The sequence below is a fragment of the Anomaloglossus baeobatrachus genome, chromosome 1 (assembly GCF_048569485.1).
Source record: "Anomaloglossus baeobatrachus isolate aAnoBae1 chromosome 1, aAnoBae1.hap1, whole genome shotgun sequence".
In the NCBI taxonomy this organism is placed as follows: domain Eukaryota; kingdom Metazoa; phylum Chordata; class Amphibia; order Anura; family Aromobatidae; genus Anomaloglossus; species Anomaloglossus baeobatrachus.
The window spans coordinates 705,747,247-705,763,107 of record NC_134353.1 but is presented as its reverse complement, the minus strand read 5'-3'; the positions used below and the strand labels follow the sequence as shown (position 1 = coordinate 705,763,107).

At 51.4% G+C, this 15,861-nt stretch overlaps 1 protein-coding gene across 1 annotated transcript in view; it reads right to left on the bottom strand.

Moving 5' to 3' along the window:
- PPIL2 (peptidylprolyl isomerase like 2) overlaps window positions 1–15,861 on the bottom strand; it is a 92,258-nt gene that overhangs the window by 11,245 nt on the left and 65,152 nt on the right. Inside the window, exons 10-18 of the mRNA XM_075321167.1 lie at window positions 14,480–14,640; window positions 14,331–14,406; window positions 13,996–14,102; window positions 1,422–1,511; window positions 1,167–1,200; window positions 925–1,042; window positions 772–828; window positions 613–685; window positions 225–287 (exon numbers count right to left, since the gene is read on the bottom strand). Of these exons, the coding sequence (XP_075177282.1) occupies window positions 225–287; window positions 613–685; window positions 772–828; window positions 925–1,042; window positions 1,167–1,200; window positions 1,422–1,511; window positions 13,996–14,102; window positions 14,331–14,406; window positions 14,480–14,640 (779 nt within the window). The remainder of the gene's footprint in view (window positions 1–224; window positions 288–612; window positions 686–771; window positions 829–924; window positions 1,043–1,166; window positions 1,201–1,421; window positions 1,512–13,995; window positions 14,103–14,330; window positions 14,407–14,479; window positions 14,641–15,861) is intronic.

Sequence of the window (15,861 nt, the reverse complement as noted above, 5' to 3'; positions counted from 1 at the left end):
TGACAAGATGAACCGGTATTTCAGGAGCAATAGTTCTGTAAGTGGTGCAAGAAGTGTCAAGGACAAGAAGTCCAGATATATATTAATCATCTTGATCAGTACTTACAGTCTGGTTTTTCCAAAAACATTGATTTCTAATGATATTAGCACTTCTACAGTGGTTATACTTATCTGACTTTTTACATTCAGCGCTAATATAAGGCAAGGGGAATGATGGCGCTTACCTGTGCATCTGCCTCCTCATATGGGTCCACAAAAACCACAGTACTTTCTATTCGGATGTCCTCCTTAAAGGGGCAACAGATGTAGTTAGTGAAGCATAATCCACCCAAAATAGTATGACTAATATCCATGACAAAGATGAGTGCTATACACTGTTCTATAATTACTATTAAGTATGATAGCTAGAAGTCTATCTCAAAGTAACACTTACACACTGAAATCATGTTGTTCATAGTCTAAATGCCTAAAAAATAACACGGCCTCTGATAAACTGGCAAAGTCTGTACTCAAAAAATTATTTGGCATTAATAAAACAAAAATATTCCTTTATAGAATGTTTAAATCTTATTAGAAAGGAGCCCGGTAGGAATGTTTACAAAAATATATTACCTTTGGCCTGTCAGTCTTTGCGTCCGTGTCTACGTTTTCCATGGCAGTCAGGGTATCAAATCCTCCAACAACACTAAAATGTTGAAGAAGTAAAATCCATGATACAAACACTTGATGGAGTAAAACAATTTTAGCATAAAAGAATCTGATGATCCTTACCGTCCAAACACTGTGTGTTTTTTGTCCAGATATGTGCAGGAGCGGAAGGTTATAAAGCTGCGGGATAAAGAAATCATATACACGATAAATGAAGTGCATCGGTTGTCACATAGAAAATGTTGATTGGGACCCACAACCAGAAGAATCTCTTACAATTGGGACTTATTGGTGTTTGGGCCAGTATTCGCCATGCTAAGAACTCCACGACCTGTGTGACTTAGGTTTGGCTTAATTTCATCTTTGAAGGGTTTTCCCCAGCAGGATTCACCTCCTGTTAAGATCGGAAACAAAAAAAAAAAAAAAAAAAAAGAAATATACATGATATCATATAATAAAGGGCGGAGGACTGGAGAGAAATCGTACGTCTAGCCACACAGAACGGATGCCTTCTATACCTGTCCCTGTTCCTGTAGGGTCTCCTCCTTGTATCTGTAAATATATAAGAAAATAGGTTTATAAAATATCCTTGTAAATCGTCAAACTCAAAACTTGTCAGTGTTGACTCTGGTCAATTCGATTGAAGAGTTGTATGATCTAGAAAACCACTTCTAATATACCCAATTAGAGGGGGTCTTCATCTTTGCCCCCCCCCCCCACTTACAAGAGTTATTACCTATAAATGTTTAGGATTATACTAGACGTAAACATACCACAAAGTTCCGAATAGAACGGTGGAAGACTGTCCCATCGTAGTAATTCTTCTTGCAGAGTTTAATAAAATTTTCACATGTCTTTGGTGTCTAAGAGAGAATACAAACGGGACACAATCTCAACACTGTATACATATACAAGGACTGTTCTCTCAAGAAGGAAAACATCTGTGATGTGGGTCATGTAAGAAGACAAGCAAGAAATTCAAGTATTCATGACTCCAGTCAACCACAGTCCAAATGCCGTATCGGGGTATACAGCGCCTACAAGTAGTATTCAACCCCCTGCAGATTTAGCAGGTTTACACATTCGGAATTAACTTGGCATTGTGACATTTGGACTGTAGATCAGCCTGGAAGTGTGAAATGCACTGCAGCAAAAAAGAATGTTATTTCTTTTTTTCTTTTTTTTTTTTTTAAATTGTGAAAAAAGTTTATTCAGAGGGTTATTTATTATTCAACCCCTCAAACCACAAGAATTCTGTTTGGTTCCCCTAAAGTATTAAGAAGTATTTCAGGCTCAAAGAACAATGAGCTTCACATGTTTGGATTAATTATCTCTTTTTCCAGCCTTTTCTGACTAATTAAGACCCTCCCCAAACTTGTGAACAGCACTCATACTTGGTCAACATGGGAAAGACAAAGGAGCATTCCAAGGCCATCAAGAGACAAGATCGTGGAGGGTCACAAGGCTGGCAAGGGGTACAAAAAACCCTTTCCAAGGAGTTGGGTCTACCTGTCTACACTGTTGGGAGCATCATCCGGAAGTGGAAGGCTTATGGAACTACTGTTAGCCTTCCACGGCCTGGACAGCCTTTGAAAGTTTCCACCCGTGCTGAGGCCAGGCTTGTCCGAAGAGTCAAGGCTAACCCAAGGACAACAAGGAAGGAGCTCCGGGAAGATCTCACGGTAGTGGGGACATTGGTTTCAGTCAATACCATAAGTAACGTACTCCACCGCAATGGTCTCTGTTCCAGACGAGCCCGTAAGGTACCTTTACTTTCAAAGCGTCATGTCAAGGCTCGTCTACAGTTTGCTCATGATCACTTGGAGGACTCTGAGACAGACTGGTTCAAGGTTCTCTGGTCTGATGAGACCAAGATCGAGATCTTTGGTGCCAACCACACACGTGACGTTTGGAGACTGGATGGCACTGCATACGACCCCAAGAATACCATCCCTACAGTCAAGCATGGTGGTGGCAGCATCATGCTGTGCGGCTGTTTCTCAGCCAAGGGGCCTGGCCATCTGGTCCGCATCCATGGGAAGATGGATAGCACGGCCTACCTGGAGATTTTGGCCAAGAACCTCCGCTCCTCCATCAAGGATCTTAAGATGGGTCGTCATTTCATCTTCCAACAAGACAACGACCCAAAGCACACAGCCAAGAAAACCAAGGCCTGGTTCAAGAGGGAAAAAATCAAGGTGTTGCAGTGGCCTAGTCAGTCTCCTGACCTTAACCCAATTGAAAACTTGTGGAAGGAGCTCAAGATTAAAGTCCACATGAGACACCCAAAGAACCTAGATAACTTGGAGAAGATCTGCATGGAGGAGTGGGCCAAGATAACTCCAGAGACCTGTGCCGGCCTGATCAGGTCTTAAAAAAGACGATTATTAGCTGTAATTGCAAACAAGGGTTATTCCACAAAATATTAAACCTAGGGGTTGAATAATTGACCCACACTTTTATGTTGAAAATTTATTAACCCCTTCAGCCCCAAGCCTATTTTGACCCTAAAGACCAGGCCATTTTTTGCAATTCTGACCAGTGTCACTTTATGAGGTTATAACTCTGGAACGCTTCAGCGGATCCCGGTGATTCTGAGATTGTTTTTTCGTGACATATTGGGCTTCATGTTAGTGGTAAATTTAGGCCGATATTTTTTGCGTTTCTTTGTGAAAAAAACGGAAATTTCACGAAAATTTTGAAAATTTTGTAATTTTCAAACTTTGAATTTTTTATGCTCTAAAACCAACGAAACATACGACACAAAATAATTAATAAATAACATTTCCCACATGTCTACTTTACATCAGAACAATTTTGGGGAAAAAAAAAATTTAAGAAAGTTATAGGGGTTCAAAGTTTATGAGCAATTTCTCATTTCTACAACAAAATTTACAAAGCCACTTTTTTTAGGGACCACATCACATTTGAAGCGATTTTGAAAGGTCTACATGACACAGAACACCCAAAAGTGACACCATTCCAAAAACGGCACCCCTCAGGCTACTCAAAACCACATTCAAGAAGGTTATTAACCCTTCAGGTGCTTCACAGTAACTAAAGCAATGTGGAAGGAAAAAATGAACATTTTACTTTTTGCAACAAAAATGTTAATTTAGCCTCAAATATTGCATATTCACAAGGGTAGCAGGATTAAATGAACCCCCAAAATTTGTTGGGCAATTTCTACTGAACACGCAGATACCTCATATGTGGCGAAAAACCACTGTTTGGGCGCACGGTAGGACGCGGAAGGGAAGGAGCGCCATTTGACTTTTTTGAACAGAAAATTAGCTGGAATCGTTAGCCTCACCATGTTGCGTTTGGAGAGCCCCTGAGGTGCCGAAACAGTGGAGCTCCCCCACATGTGACCCCATTTTGGAAACTAGACCCCTCATGGAATTTATCTAGATGTTTATTGAGCACTTTGAGCCTCTGGGGGCTTCACAAAAGTTAATAGAGTTGAGCCGTGAAAATGAAAAACATTTTTTTTTACCACAAAATTGTTACTTCAACCAGGTAGCTTTTTTTTCACAAGGGTATCAGGAAAAATTGCACCATAAAATGTATTGTGCAATTTCTCCTGAGTACGCAGATACCTCATATGTGGTGGAAATCAAATGTTTGGGCGCACAGCAGGGCTCGGAAGGCAAGGAGCGTCATTTGACGTTTCAAACGCAAAATTGTCTGGGATAATTAGCGTATTCCATGCTGTTTGGAGACCCCGAGGTGCCGAAACAGTGGCGCTCCCCCACATGTGACCCCATTTTGGAAACTAGACCCCCATGGCATAGAAAAAAAAACCAGCGGCAGATGGGGGGGAAGGGAGGGGCGGCAGATGGGGCGGCAGCAGATGGGGGGGCAGCGGCATATAAAGGGAGCATCTGTGATTGTGAGACGGCGGCTGAGATAGGGTGGGGGCGGATGGGAGAGGGCGCAGTGGATGCAGGAGCGGCAGAGGATGGGGGGAGGGGGTTATGGGTGGGAAGGGGAGTGGGAGGTGAGATTGGGGATAGTTACCCTACAGGATGGATCTAGGCAGCTGGATCACAGGAGATGAAGGAGGCAGCAGATCGGGGAGGGTGAGAGGTGGGGGAGGGAGCGCAGAGCAGATCACGGAGGAGACAGGTGAGCAGAGCACAGATCACGGGGGTGAGAGGTGAGGGAGAGCGGACAGCAGATCACGGGGCTGACAGGTGAGGGAGCGCAGATCACGGCGGTGACAGGGGAGGGAGCGCACATCACGGCGGTGACAGGGGAGGGAGCGCACATCACGGCGGTGACAGGGGAGGGAGCGCACATCACGGCGGTGACAGGGGAGGGAGCGCACATCACGGCGGTGACAGGGGAGGGAGCGCACATCACGGCGGTGACAGGGGAGGGAGCGCACGTCACGGCGGTGACAGGGGAGGGAGCGCACGTCACGGCGGTGACAGGGGAGGGAGCGCACGTCACGGCGGTGACAGGGGAGGGAGCGCACGTCACGGCGGTGACAGGGGAGGGAGCGCACGTCACGGCGGTGACAGGGGAGGGAGCGCACGTCACGGCGGTGACAGGGGAGGGAGCGCACGTCACGGCGGTGACAGGGGAGGGAGCGCACGTCACGGCGGTGACAGGGGAGGGAGCGCACATCACGGCGGTGACAGGGGAGGGAGCGCACATCACGGCGGTGACAGGGGAGGGAGCGCACATCACGGCGGTGACAGGGGAGGGAGCGCACATCACGGCGGTGACAGGGGAGGGAGCGCACATCACGGCGGTGACAGGGGAGGGAGCGCACATCACGGCGGTGACAGGGGAGGGAGCGCACATCACGGCGGTGACAGGGGAGGGAGCGCACATCACGGCGGTGACAGGGGAGGGAGCGCACATCCCGGCGGTGACAGGGGAGGGAGCGCACATCCCGGCGGTGACAGGGGAGGGAGCGCACATCCCGGCGGTGACAGGGGAGGGAGCGCACATCCCGGCGGTGACAGGGGAGGGAGCGCACATCCCGGCGGTGACAGGGGAGGGAGCGCACATCCCGGCGGTGACAGGGGAGGGAGCGCACATCCCGGCGGTGACAGGGGAGGGAGCGCACATCCCGGCGGTGACAGGGGAGGGAGCGCACATCCCGGCGGTGACAGGGGAGGGAGCGCACATCCCGGCGGTGACAGGGGAGGGAGCGCACATCCCGGCGGTGACAGGGGAGGGAGCGCACATCCCGGCGGTGACAGGGGAGGGAGCGCACATCCCGGCGGTGACAGGGGAGGGAGCGCACATCCCGGCGGTGACAGGGGAGGGAGCGCACTTCCCGGCGGTGACAGGGGAGGGAGCGCACTTCCCGGCGGTGACAGGGGAGGGAGCGCACATCCCGGCGGTGACAGGGGAGGGAGCGCACATCCCGGCGGTGACAGGGGAGGGAGCGCACATCCCGGCGGTGACAGGGGAGGGAGCGCACATCCCGGCGGTGACAGGGGAGGGAGCGCACATCCCGGCGGTGACAGGGGAGGGAGCGCACATCCCGGCGGTGACAGGGGAGGGAGCGCACATCCCGGCGGTGACAGGGGAGGGAGCGCACATCCCGGCGGTGACAGGGGAGGGAGCGCACATCCCGGCGGTGACAGGGGAGGGAGCGCACATCCCGGCGGTGACAGGGGAGGGAGCGCACATCCCGGCGGTGACAGGGGAGGGAGCGCACATCCCGGCGGTGACAGGGGAGGGAGCGCACATCCCGGCGGTGACAGGGGAGGGAGCGCACATCCCGGCGGTGACAGGGGAGGGAGCGCACATCCCGGCGGTGACAGGGGAGGGAGCGCACATCCCGGCGGTGACAGGGGAGGGAGCGCACATCCCGGCGGTGACAGGGGAGGGAGCGCACATCCCGGCGGTGACAGGGGAGGGAGCGCACATCCCGGCGGTGACAGGGGAGGGAGCGCACATCCCGGCGGTGACAGGGGAGGGAGCGCACATCCCGGCGGTGACAGGGGAGGGAGCGCACATCCCGGCGGTGACAGGGGAGGGAGCGCACATCCCGGCGGTGACAGGGGAGGGAGCGCACATCCCGGCGGTGACAGGGGAGGGAGCGCACATCCCGGCGGTGACAGGGGAGGGAGCGCACATCCCGGCGGTGACAGGGGAGGGAGCGCACATCCCGGCGGTGACAGGGGAGGGAGCGCACATCCCGGCGGTGACAGGGGAGGGAGCGCACATCCCGGCGGTGACAGGGGAGGGAGCGCACATCCCGGCGGTGACAGGGGAGGGAGCGCACATCCCGGCGGTGACAGGGGAGGGAGCGCACATCCCGGCGGTGACAGGGGAGGGAGCGCACATCCCGGCGGTGACAGGGGAGGGAGCGCACATCCCGGCGGTGACAGGGGAGGGAGCGCACATCCCGGCGGTGACAGGGGAGGGAGCGCACATCCCGGCGGTGACAGGGGAGGGAGCGCACATCCCGGCGGTGACAGGGGAGGGAGCGCACATCCCGGCGGTGACAGGGGAGGGAGCGCACATCCCGGCGGTGACAGGGGAGGGAGCGCACATCCCGGCGGTGACAGGGGAGGGAGCGCACATCCCGGCGGTGACAGGGGAGGGAGCGCACATCCCGGCGGTGACAGGGGAGGGAGCGCACATCCCGGCGGTGACAGGGGAGGGAGCGCACATCCCGGCGGTGACAGGGGAGGGAGCGCACATCCCGGCGGTGACAGGGGAGGGAGCGCACATCCCGGCGGTGACAGGGGAGGGAGCGCACATCCCGGCGGTGACAGGGGAGGGAGCGCACATCCCGGCGGTGACAGGGGAGGGAGCGCACATCCCGGCGGTGACAGGGGAGGGAGCGCACATCCCGGCGGTGACAGGGGAGGGAGCGCACATCCCGGCGGTGACAGGGGAGGGAGCGCACATCCCGGCGGTGACAGGGGAGGGAGCGCACATCCCGGCGGTGACAGGGGAGGGAGCGCACATCCCGGCGGTGACAGGGGAGGGAGCGCACATCCCGGCGGTGACAGGGGAGGGAGCGCACATCCCGGCGGTGACAGGGGAGGGAGCGCACATCACGGCGGTGACAGGGGAGGGAGCGCACATCACGGCGGTGACAGGGGAGGGAGCGCACATCACGGCGGTGACAGGGGAGGGAGCGCACATCACGGCGGTGACAGGGGAGGGAGCGCACATCACGGCGGTGACAGGGGAGGGAGCGCACATCACGGCGGTGACAGGGGAGGGAGCGCACATCACGGCGGTGACAGGGGAGGGAGCGCACATCACGGCGGTGACAGGGGAGGGAGCGCACATCACGGCGGTGACAGGGGAGGGAGCGCACATCACGGCGGTGACAGGGGAGGGAGCGCACATCACGGCGGTGACAGGGGAGGGAGCGCACATCACGGCGGTGACAGGGGAGGGAGCGCACATCACGGCGGTGACAGGGGAGGGAGCGCACATCACGGCGGTGACAGGGGAGGGAGCGCACATCACGGCGGTGACAGGGGAGGGAGCGCACATCACGGCGGTGACAGGGGAGGGAGCGCACATCACGGCGGTGACAGGGGAGGGAGCGCACATCACGGCGGTGACAGGGGAGGGAGCGCACATCACGGCGGTGACAGGGGAGGGAGCGCACATCACGGCGGTGACAGGGGAGGGAGCGCACATCACGGCGGTGACAGGGGAGGGAGCGCACATCACGGCGGTGACAGGGGAGGGAGCGCACATCACGGCGGTGACAGGGGAGGGAGCGCACATCACGGCGGTGACAGGGGAGGGAGCGCACATCACGGCGGTGACAGGGGAGGGAGCGCACATCACGGCGGTGACAGGGGAGGGAGCGCACATCACGGCGGTGACAGGGGAGGGAGCGCACATCACGGCGGTGACAGGGGAGGGAGCGCACATCACGGCGGTGACAGGGGAGGGAGCGCACATCACGGCGGTGACAGGGGAGGGAGCGCACATCACGGCGGTGACAGGGGAGGGAGCGCACATCACGGCGGTGACAGGGGAGGGAGCGCACATCACGGCGGTGACAGGGGAGGGAGCGCACATCACGGCGGTGACAGGGGAGGGAGCGCACATCACGGCGGTGACAGGGGAGGGAGCGCACATCACGGCGGTGACAGGGGAGGGAGCGCACATCACGGCGGTGACAGGGGAGGGAGCGCACATCACGGCGGTGACAGGGGAGGGAGCGCACATCACGGCGGTGACAGGGGAGGGAGCGCACATCACGGCGGTGACAGGGGAGGGAGCGCACATCACGGCGGTGACAGGGGAGGGAGCGCACATCACGGCGGTGACAGGGGAGGGAGCGCACATCACGGCGGTGACAGGGGAGGGAGCGCACATCACGGCGGTGACAGGGGAGGGAGCGCACATCACGGCGGTGACAGGGGAGGGAGCGCACATCACGGCGGTGACAGGGGAGGGAGCGCACATCACGGCGGTGACAGGGGAGGGAGCGCACATCACGGCGGTGACAGGGGAGGGAGCGCACATCACGGCGGTGACAGGGGAGGGAGCGCACATCACGGCGGTGACAGGGGAGGGAGCGCACATCACGGCGGTGACAGGGGAGGGAGCGCACATCACGGCGGTGACAGGGCAGCAGATACGAGGGGTGGGGGTGCGGGTGGCAGATCGCGGGGGGCAGCGGCGGCGGATCGGGAGGTGTGGGGGTGAGTGTGCAGGCAGCAGATACGAGGGGTGGGGGTGCGGGTGGCAGATCGTGGTGGAGGGCAGCGGATCGGGAGGTGTGGGGGTGAGGGCAGCAGATACGAGGGGTGGGGGTGCGGGTGGCAGATCGCGGGGGGCAGCGGCGGCGGATCGGGAGGTGTGGGGGTGAGTGTGCGGGCAGCAGATACGAGGGGTGGGGGTGCGGGTGGCAGATCGTGGTGGAGGGCAGCGGATCGGGAGGTGTGGGGGTGAGGGCAGCAGATACGAGGGGTGGGGGTGCGGGTGGCAGATCGCGGCGGATCGGGAGGTGTGGGGGTGAGGGTGCGGGCAGCAGATACGAGGGGTGGGGGTGCGGGTGGCAGATCGCGGCGGAGGGCAGCGGATCGGGAGGTGTGAGGGTGAGGGTGCGGGCAGCAGATACGAAAGGTGGGGGTGCGGGTGGCAGATCGCGGCGGAGGGCAGCGGGGCGGTGGAGTTTCATACAGTGCAATGGCAGCGCGGCAACTTCCGGGTCCCATGCTCCGGTCTCATAACAGCATGGGACCGGAGCTTGTCGCCCTGCCATTGCACTGTGTACACTCACTGTGCTGGCGTGCTGCAGGGACGATGACGGGGGCGGTCACCAGCAACAGGTCCACTGTGATTGGAGAGATCGGCCTTGTGACCGATTTCTCCAATCAGAGCTACTGGAGCTGGGGGAGGGTGATCCAGTGAGGTCACCCAGCTCCAGCCAGTGGCCAGTGCTGTAGCTGAACTGGCCAGGGCTGGATTTCAATGTTTCAGTCACTTTAAGTGGCTGGAACATTACAGTGGCTGTGATTGGCTGACGAACGCCGCTCAACCAATCACAGCCTCCGTAGGTCCGGGGAGGAGGCACCACCCCTCCTGAGGTCAGGTACAGGTCCCCTCCTCCCCGAATCTGCGGTTTATGTTAACCGATCGCAGTCACCGGAGGCTCCGGTGCCGCGATTACGCCATGACGGAAAGATCCGTCCTTGGTCGTTAAGGCCCAGGGCACCATGACTGATCTTTCCGTCCATGGTCGTGAAGGGGTTAAAATTTAACTGAGCAACATAACTTGTTGGTTTGTAAGATTTATGCATCTGTTAATAAATCCTGCTCTTGTTTGAAGTTTGCAGGCTCTAACTTATTTGCATCTTATCAAACCTGCTAAATCTGCAGGGGGTTGAATACTACTTGTAGGCACTAAAGGGATAGAATCAGCTCACCCAGACATCATGGAGACTCCCATAGAAGACAGGTGCACGGTAAAGCCGGCCCGGCTGTGAAACTCCAAGAAGAAGAAAATCCAGCACTCGTGTCCAAAAATTGTGTAAAATCTTGCTTTTTTATTTAATTCATAATAAAATGGAAATGTATCATATCCATAGAGTATAAAAAATCCCCATACAGATGAGATGAGATGTCAGGGGGGTACGCATTTCGAGCTACATGTTCTTAATCTCAATCCACCTGGATTGAGATTAAGAGCATGTAGCTCGAAACGCGTACCCCCCTGACATCTCATCTCATCTGTATGGGGATTTTTTATACTCTATGGATATGATACATTTCCATTTTATTATGAATTAAATAAAAAAGCAAGATTTTACACAATTTTTGGACACGAGTGCTGGATTTTCTTCTACTTGTAGGCACTGTATGCACAGGAGAAGGTGGCATAATGCTCGGGTAAATCCCGCTTTGTACCAAATAAAGAACCACTCTGCTCGAGTAGCTCCCACTCTGGTGGGCTCAAGCTGGACAAAATCTAAAATGGCAACTACAGGGACACCATCAGCAAAACAGAAGCACATGGAAAACCTCAAACCAATGACCAAGATATGCAGCTTCCTTAGACGAAGTTGCCAAAATGAGCATTGGGTGCGTTTTGATGTTGAAAATATACGACCCCTATTAGCTAATATAGGCTGCGCTTTTTTATTTAACTGCTTTATTTCTTGTGTTTTTAGAATTTGTACACATACAGGTTTTTGAGAAGTCTTTGGAACAGAAACTCTTCAAAACTCAAAACTCCTTAAAAAGTTGTAGTTTCCATTCAGTTTCTGCTTTGGAAACACAACAATAAGTCTCCTTGTGTACAAAGCAGTGTTTTTTTCCCTTTCAGCTGCGGTTTTTGTCTCTTTGGCGTCATGTTTTAAATTAAAGTACTGTGTTTGCCGAGTTAATTGACTTTACACCATGTTCCAAATTATTATGCAAATTATATTTTTCTTTGAGTTTCCTAAATGGTCGGTGACAAATGACAGTCAGTCTAATAAAGTCATCACCCATTAGAGCATACATCGAGTTTTATTGAAGAACTCAAAATGCACTGTTCCAAATTATTAGGCACAGTAGAGTTTCTAAACATTTTATGTTTTAAAGAACTGAAAATATTCATTTGTGGAATTTGCAGCATTAGGAGGTCACAATCACTGAAATAAAAAGCTATTTAAATCCAAAACATCCTAACAGACCAAGTTACATGTTAACATAGGAACCCTTCTTTGATATCATCTTCACAATTCTTGCATCCATTGAACTTGTGAATTTTTGGAGAGTTTCTGCTTGAATTTCTTTGCATGATGTCAGAATAGCCTCCCAGAACTGCTGTTTTGATGTGAACTGCCTGTCACCCTCATAGATCTTTTGCTTGATGATACTCTAAAGGTTCTCTATAGGGTTGAGGTCCGGGGAAGATGGCATCCGCACCATGAGTTTATCTCATTTTATGCCCATAGCAGCCAATGACAGAGAGGTATTCTTTGCAGCATGAGATGTTGCATTGTCATGCATGAAGATTATTTTGCTCCTGAAGGCACATTTCTGCTTTTTGTACCTTGGAAGAAAGTGGTCAGTCAGGAACTCTATATACTTTGCAGAGGTCATTTTCACACCTTCAGGAACCCTAAAGGGGCCTACCAGATGCCTCCCCATCATTCCAGCCCAAAACATGACTCCTCTACCTCCGTGCGGACGTCGCAGCCTTGTTGGGACATGGTGGCCATCCAACCATCCACTACTCCATCCATCTTGACCATCCAGGGTTGCTCGACACTCATCAGTAAACAAGACTGTTTGAAAATTAGTCTTCATGTATGTCTGGGCCCACTGCAACCGTTTCTGCTTGTGAGCACTGGTTAGGGGTGGTCGAATAGTAGGTTTATACACCACAGCAAGCCTTTGAAGGATTCTACACCTTGAGGTTCGAGGGACTCCAGAGGCACCAGCACCTTCAAGTGTCTGTTTGCTGGTTTGTAATGGCTTGTTAGCAACTGCTCTCTTAATCCGATGGACTTGCCTGGCAGAAACCTTCCTCATTCTGCCTTTATCAGCACAAACACGTATGTGCTCTGAATCAGCCACAAATCTTCTTCACAGTACGATGATCATGCTTACGTTTTAGTGAAACATCTAATGTTGTCATCCCTTGTCCAAGGCATTGCACTACTTGATTCTTTTCGGCAGCAGAGAGATCCTTTTTATTTTCCATGTTACTTGAAAACTGTGGCCTGTTTAATATTGTAGAACATCCAGTTTTCCTTTTATTGGGCTCACCTGGCAAACTAATTATCACAGGTATCGGAGATTGATTTCAGTGATCCAAAGATCCACGAGACACAATACCATCAATGAGTTTCATTGAAAAACAAATAAAAATTAATCGCTATGACACTTATATCCAATTTGCATAATAATTTGGAACATGGTGTAATGATTAAACTACTGACAAAGTCATATACAAATTACTTGCGTTTCTATTGCTCTACCGCTACGAAAACACAGTGAGAACACGCATTCATTTTTTATCTTGTGGTTTTTTTTTTTTTATTTTATTCAAGTCTATGGGGAAAATCAACAATTAAAATAATATTTTCTGCAAGAGAGCCCAACTAATTTGGGGTAATGTTGAGAACAACTAAGTATTAATTACACAGAATTCAATTAAGTCCAGTGTCTCCAAGTAACGTTTTTCAGAAGTACTGTATTTCTTAAACTACCAAAGACGACACTCTTGTCCTTTCCAGGAATAAAAAAAAGAACGAATCTCAGAATTAAAACTTTGCCTCGGGCGCTTTTTCTTGGAATGACATACAGATATCGTGACTTTTTTTCCTCCAAAAAATTCACTGTTATTATTTCCTGGATGAATATGATCTATAACACAGATGACATCCCTGTGTTTTTCAGGTCACATAAAATGGGTCACAACTTCTTTAAATATTTAACACTTTATGTTTCTCTCCGCCACCGCCCCCACAGTTAGTAACTTGTAGGACACACCCGTATCTCGGTTGCCAGAGAAACAGAAAATAAAAATTCTAGAAGCCGATAAGGTGTTGCTATGGTAGCCACAGTGTCTTATATTAGGCAGAGCTAAAGGTAAAGAGCCGTTCAGTTATGATTCGGCAGTCGAGGCTCTAAGACTCCGCGCTAGGTTTTTAATTATGTAGCATTTTTCCATAACATTTCAGCAAACACCACATCAGCCATAAAAATGTGAAACGTGAAGAACGGCATAGTGATAGTTATCTCAGACTAGACACATCCGCCCACGCAATGAATCATACCGTGATTAACAATTACAATGCACGGAGCCCCATGTGCTGCCTCCAAGCTTTCGACATGTCCAGGTCACGGTATATGCAATCACCCTATCTATATACCCCATAGACATATTTACTAGTCACGCACCTTGTCACAATAAAGCTCCAGATTAAGGTCGCCCTTGTTGGTGTGGAGTCGGATGTAACCCTTCTTTTTTACATACTGATAACGGACGGTATCTTCTGCGATGGCAGCTTTATATTGTGAAAAGAAAGCAAAAATGAAAGATTAAATACTGGAAAAATAACTGAGCAAAAGCCTGTAGGCCCCAACAATAGGAACTAAACAAACGACAGCACAACATAGGAAATAATAATACATTCCCAGTCATAACATGATGCTGTAGAGTTTTATTCTAAAAGATAACAATGGTACGAAGAGGAAACAAAGTTAATGGGCAACAAAAATGGGTGGTGACATACCGGCCTCATGGGTGGTCTCTGGAGTCATCGCAGTGGAGGTAAAAGAAGCGCTCACAGCGCCGGTAGAGTAATGAGCCTGTATGGAAGAGACAATCATTATTGGATAGTAATAAAAAGTACCCAAAGAACATAAGGCAGAGGTCTCTCACCGCATTTAGTTTATCTGTAGCTTTTTTCTCTTTTCCTTTCATGGTGGCTGCCAGCATTTCATCTCCTTTGAATTCCTTGTACAGTTCAGTAAGTGTCTCCCGGGTTTCCATGTTGGCATTTTTCAGATAGTACGATGGGTCCTGACGAGCTTTTTCCTCATCTAGAATATTAATTTCAATTTATTTATATGAACAAAATAGAAAAATGTCTGCTGCTACATTGTAATGGACGGCTACGTATGATTCACTAAAGGCACTGTAGGATGCAATCCCAAGCTGGATGCCCATCCAGGCACCGATTGTGATGGACTGCTCTGCCAAATAGGGGCAAGCAATATATCAAGGCGTGGTTTAACAGATTCACTGCACATAAAGCACTGGAAGGGTTCATTTAAACTGGTCAATAATTGTAACTGAGAACGAGTTTTCCTAGGAACGCTCAATTCCCAATCAGCCAGTGTAAGCAGACTGCCCAATCAACCGCCAATGAAGCAAAATGCTCAATCATTGGGTGAATTTTCAGGTTTGCTTAAAAATCATTGTTCCCAGAAGCACATTGTTCTGTGTAAACCGGACATGCTCGGCTGAGAAGAATGACTATTAGTAATGAGTGAGAGGGTTCGGCAAAGCTCGTTACTCGTTCGAGCCTCTTGCATCTGAGTTTCAAAATGCTTGCGTTTCCCATTGTCTTACATTATACTTGGTACTCAAGTCACGCTTGAAAACCCTGGTGCTTGATCGAGTGACGATAAGTGCGAACACGCTCGCCCATCACTAATGACTATTTATGGTCACAGAGCAGTTATTACCAACAGTATTGTGACACTGAAAATGCAGTTGGCCTATCTGAACAGTCTACTAAACGACTGATGGTCGTCTTGTATGTAGCTAATTGTTAATCATTTAACAGTTGACATTGCCAATGAGCGTATAACATGCCAGAGTGCTAAGCGATATTCCGATTCGGCAGGAGAATATGGCAGTGTTGGAAATGGCTCCGACAATTGGATCATAGGCACCCGTACAAGTCTATGGGTGTGTATGGGTGTGTGTGTGTGTGTGTGTGTGTGTGTGTGTGTGTGTGTGTGTGTGTGTGTGTGCGAAACCTCGCAAGCGATGGAGAAATTAACTTCTCCATTTTCTCTGCACCTGTGATCAGATTCTTACATGCGGGATTATCGGAGCACAATATAATGACACTCGGCTCACGCTAACAGCAGAGTTTGAGCCGACTGTCGTTTACATATAACATCCGATTCTCACATGAGAGAATCATCAGATGTCAAACGTCAGCGTGACCCCAGCCTAAAGAATTAAACTGAATGAATACATGATATGTCCAATAAAATGTTTCAAAATAAAAGGGCCCCAAGTTCCTGTTA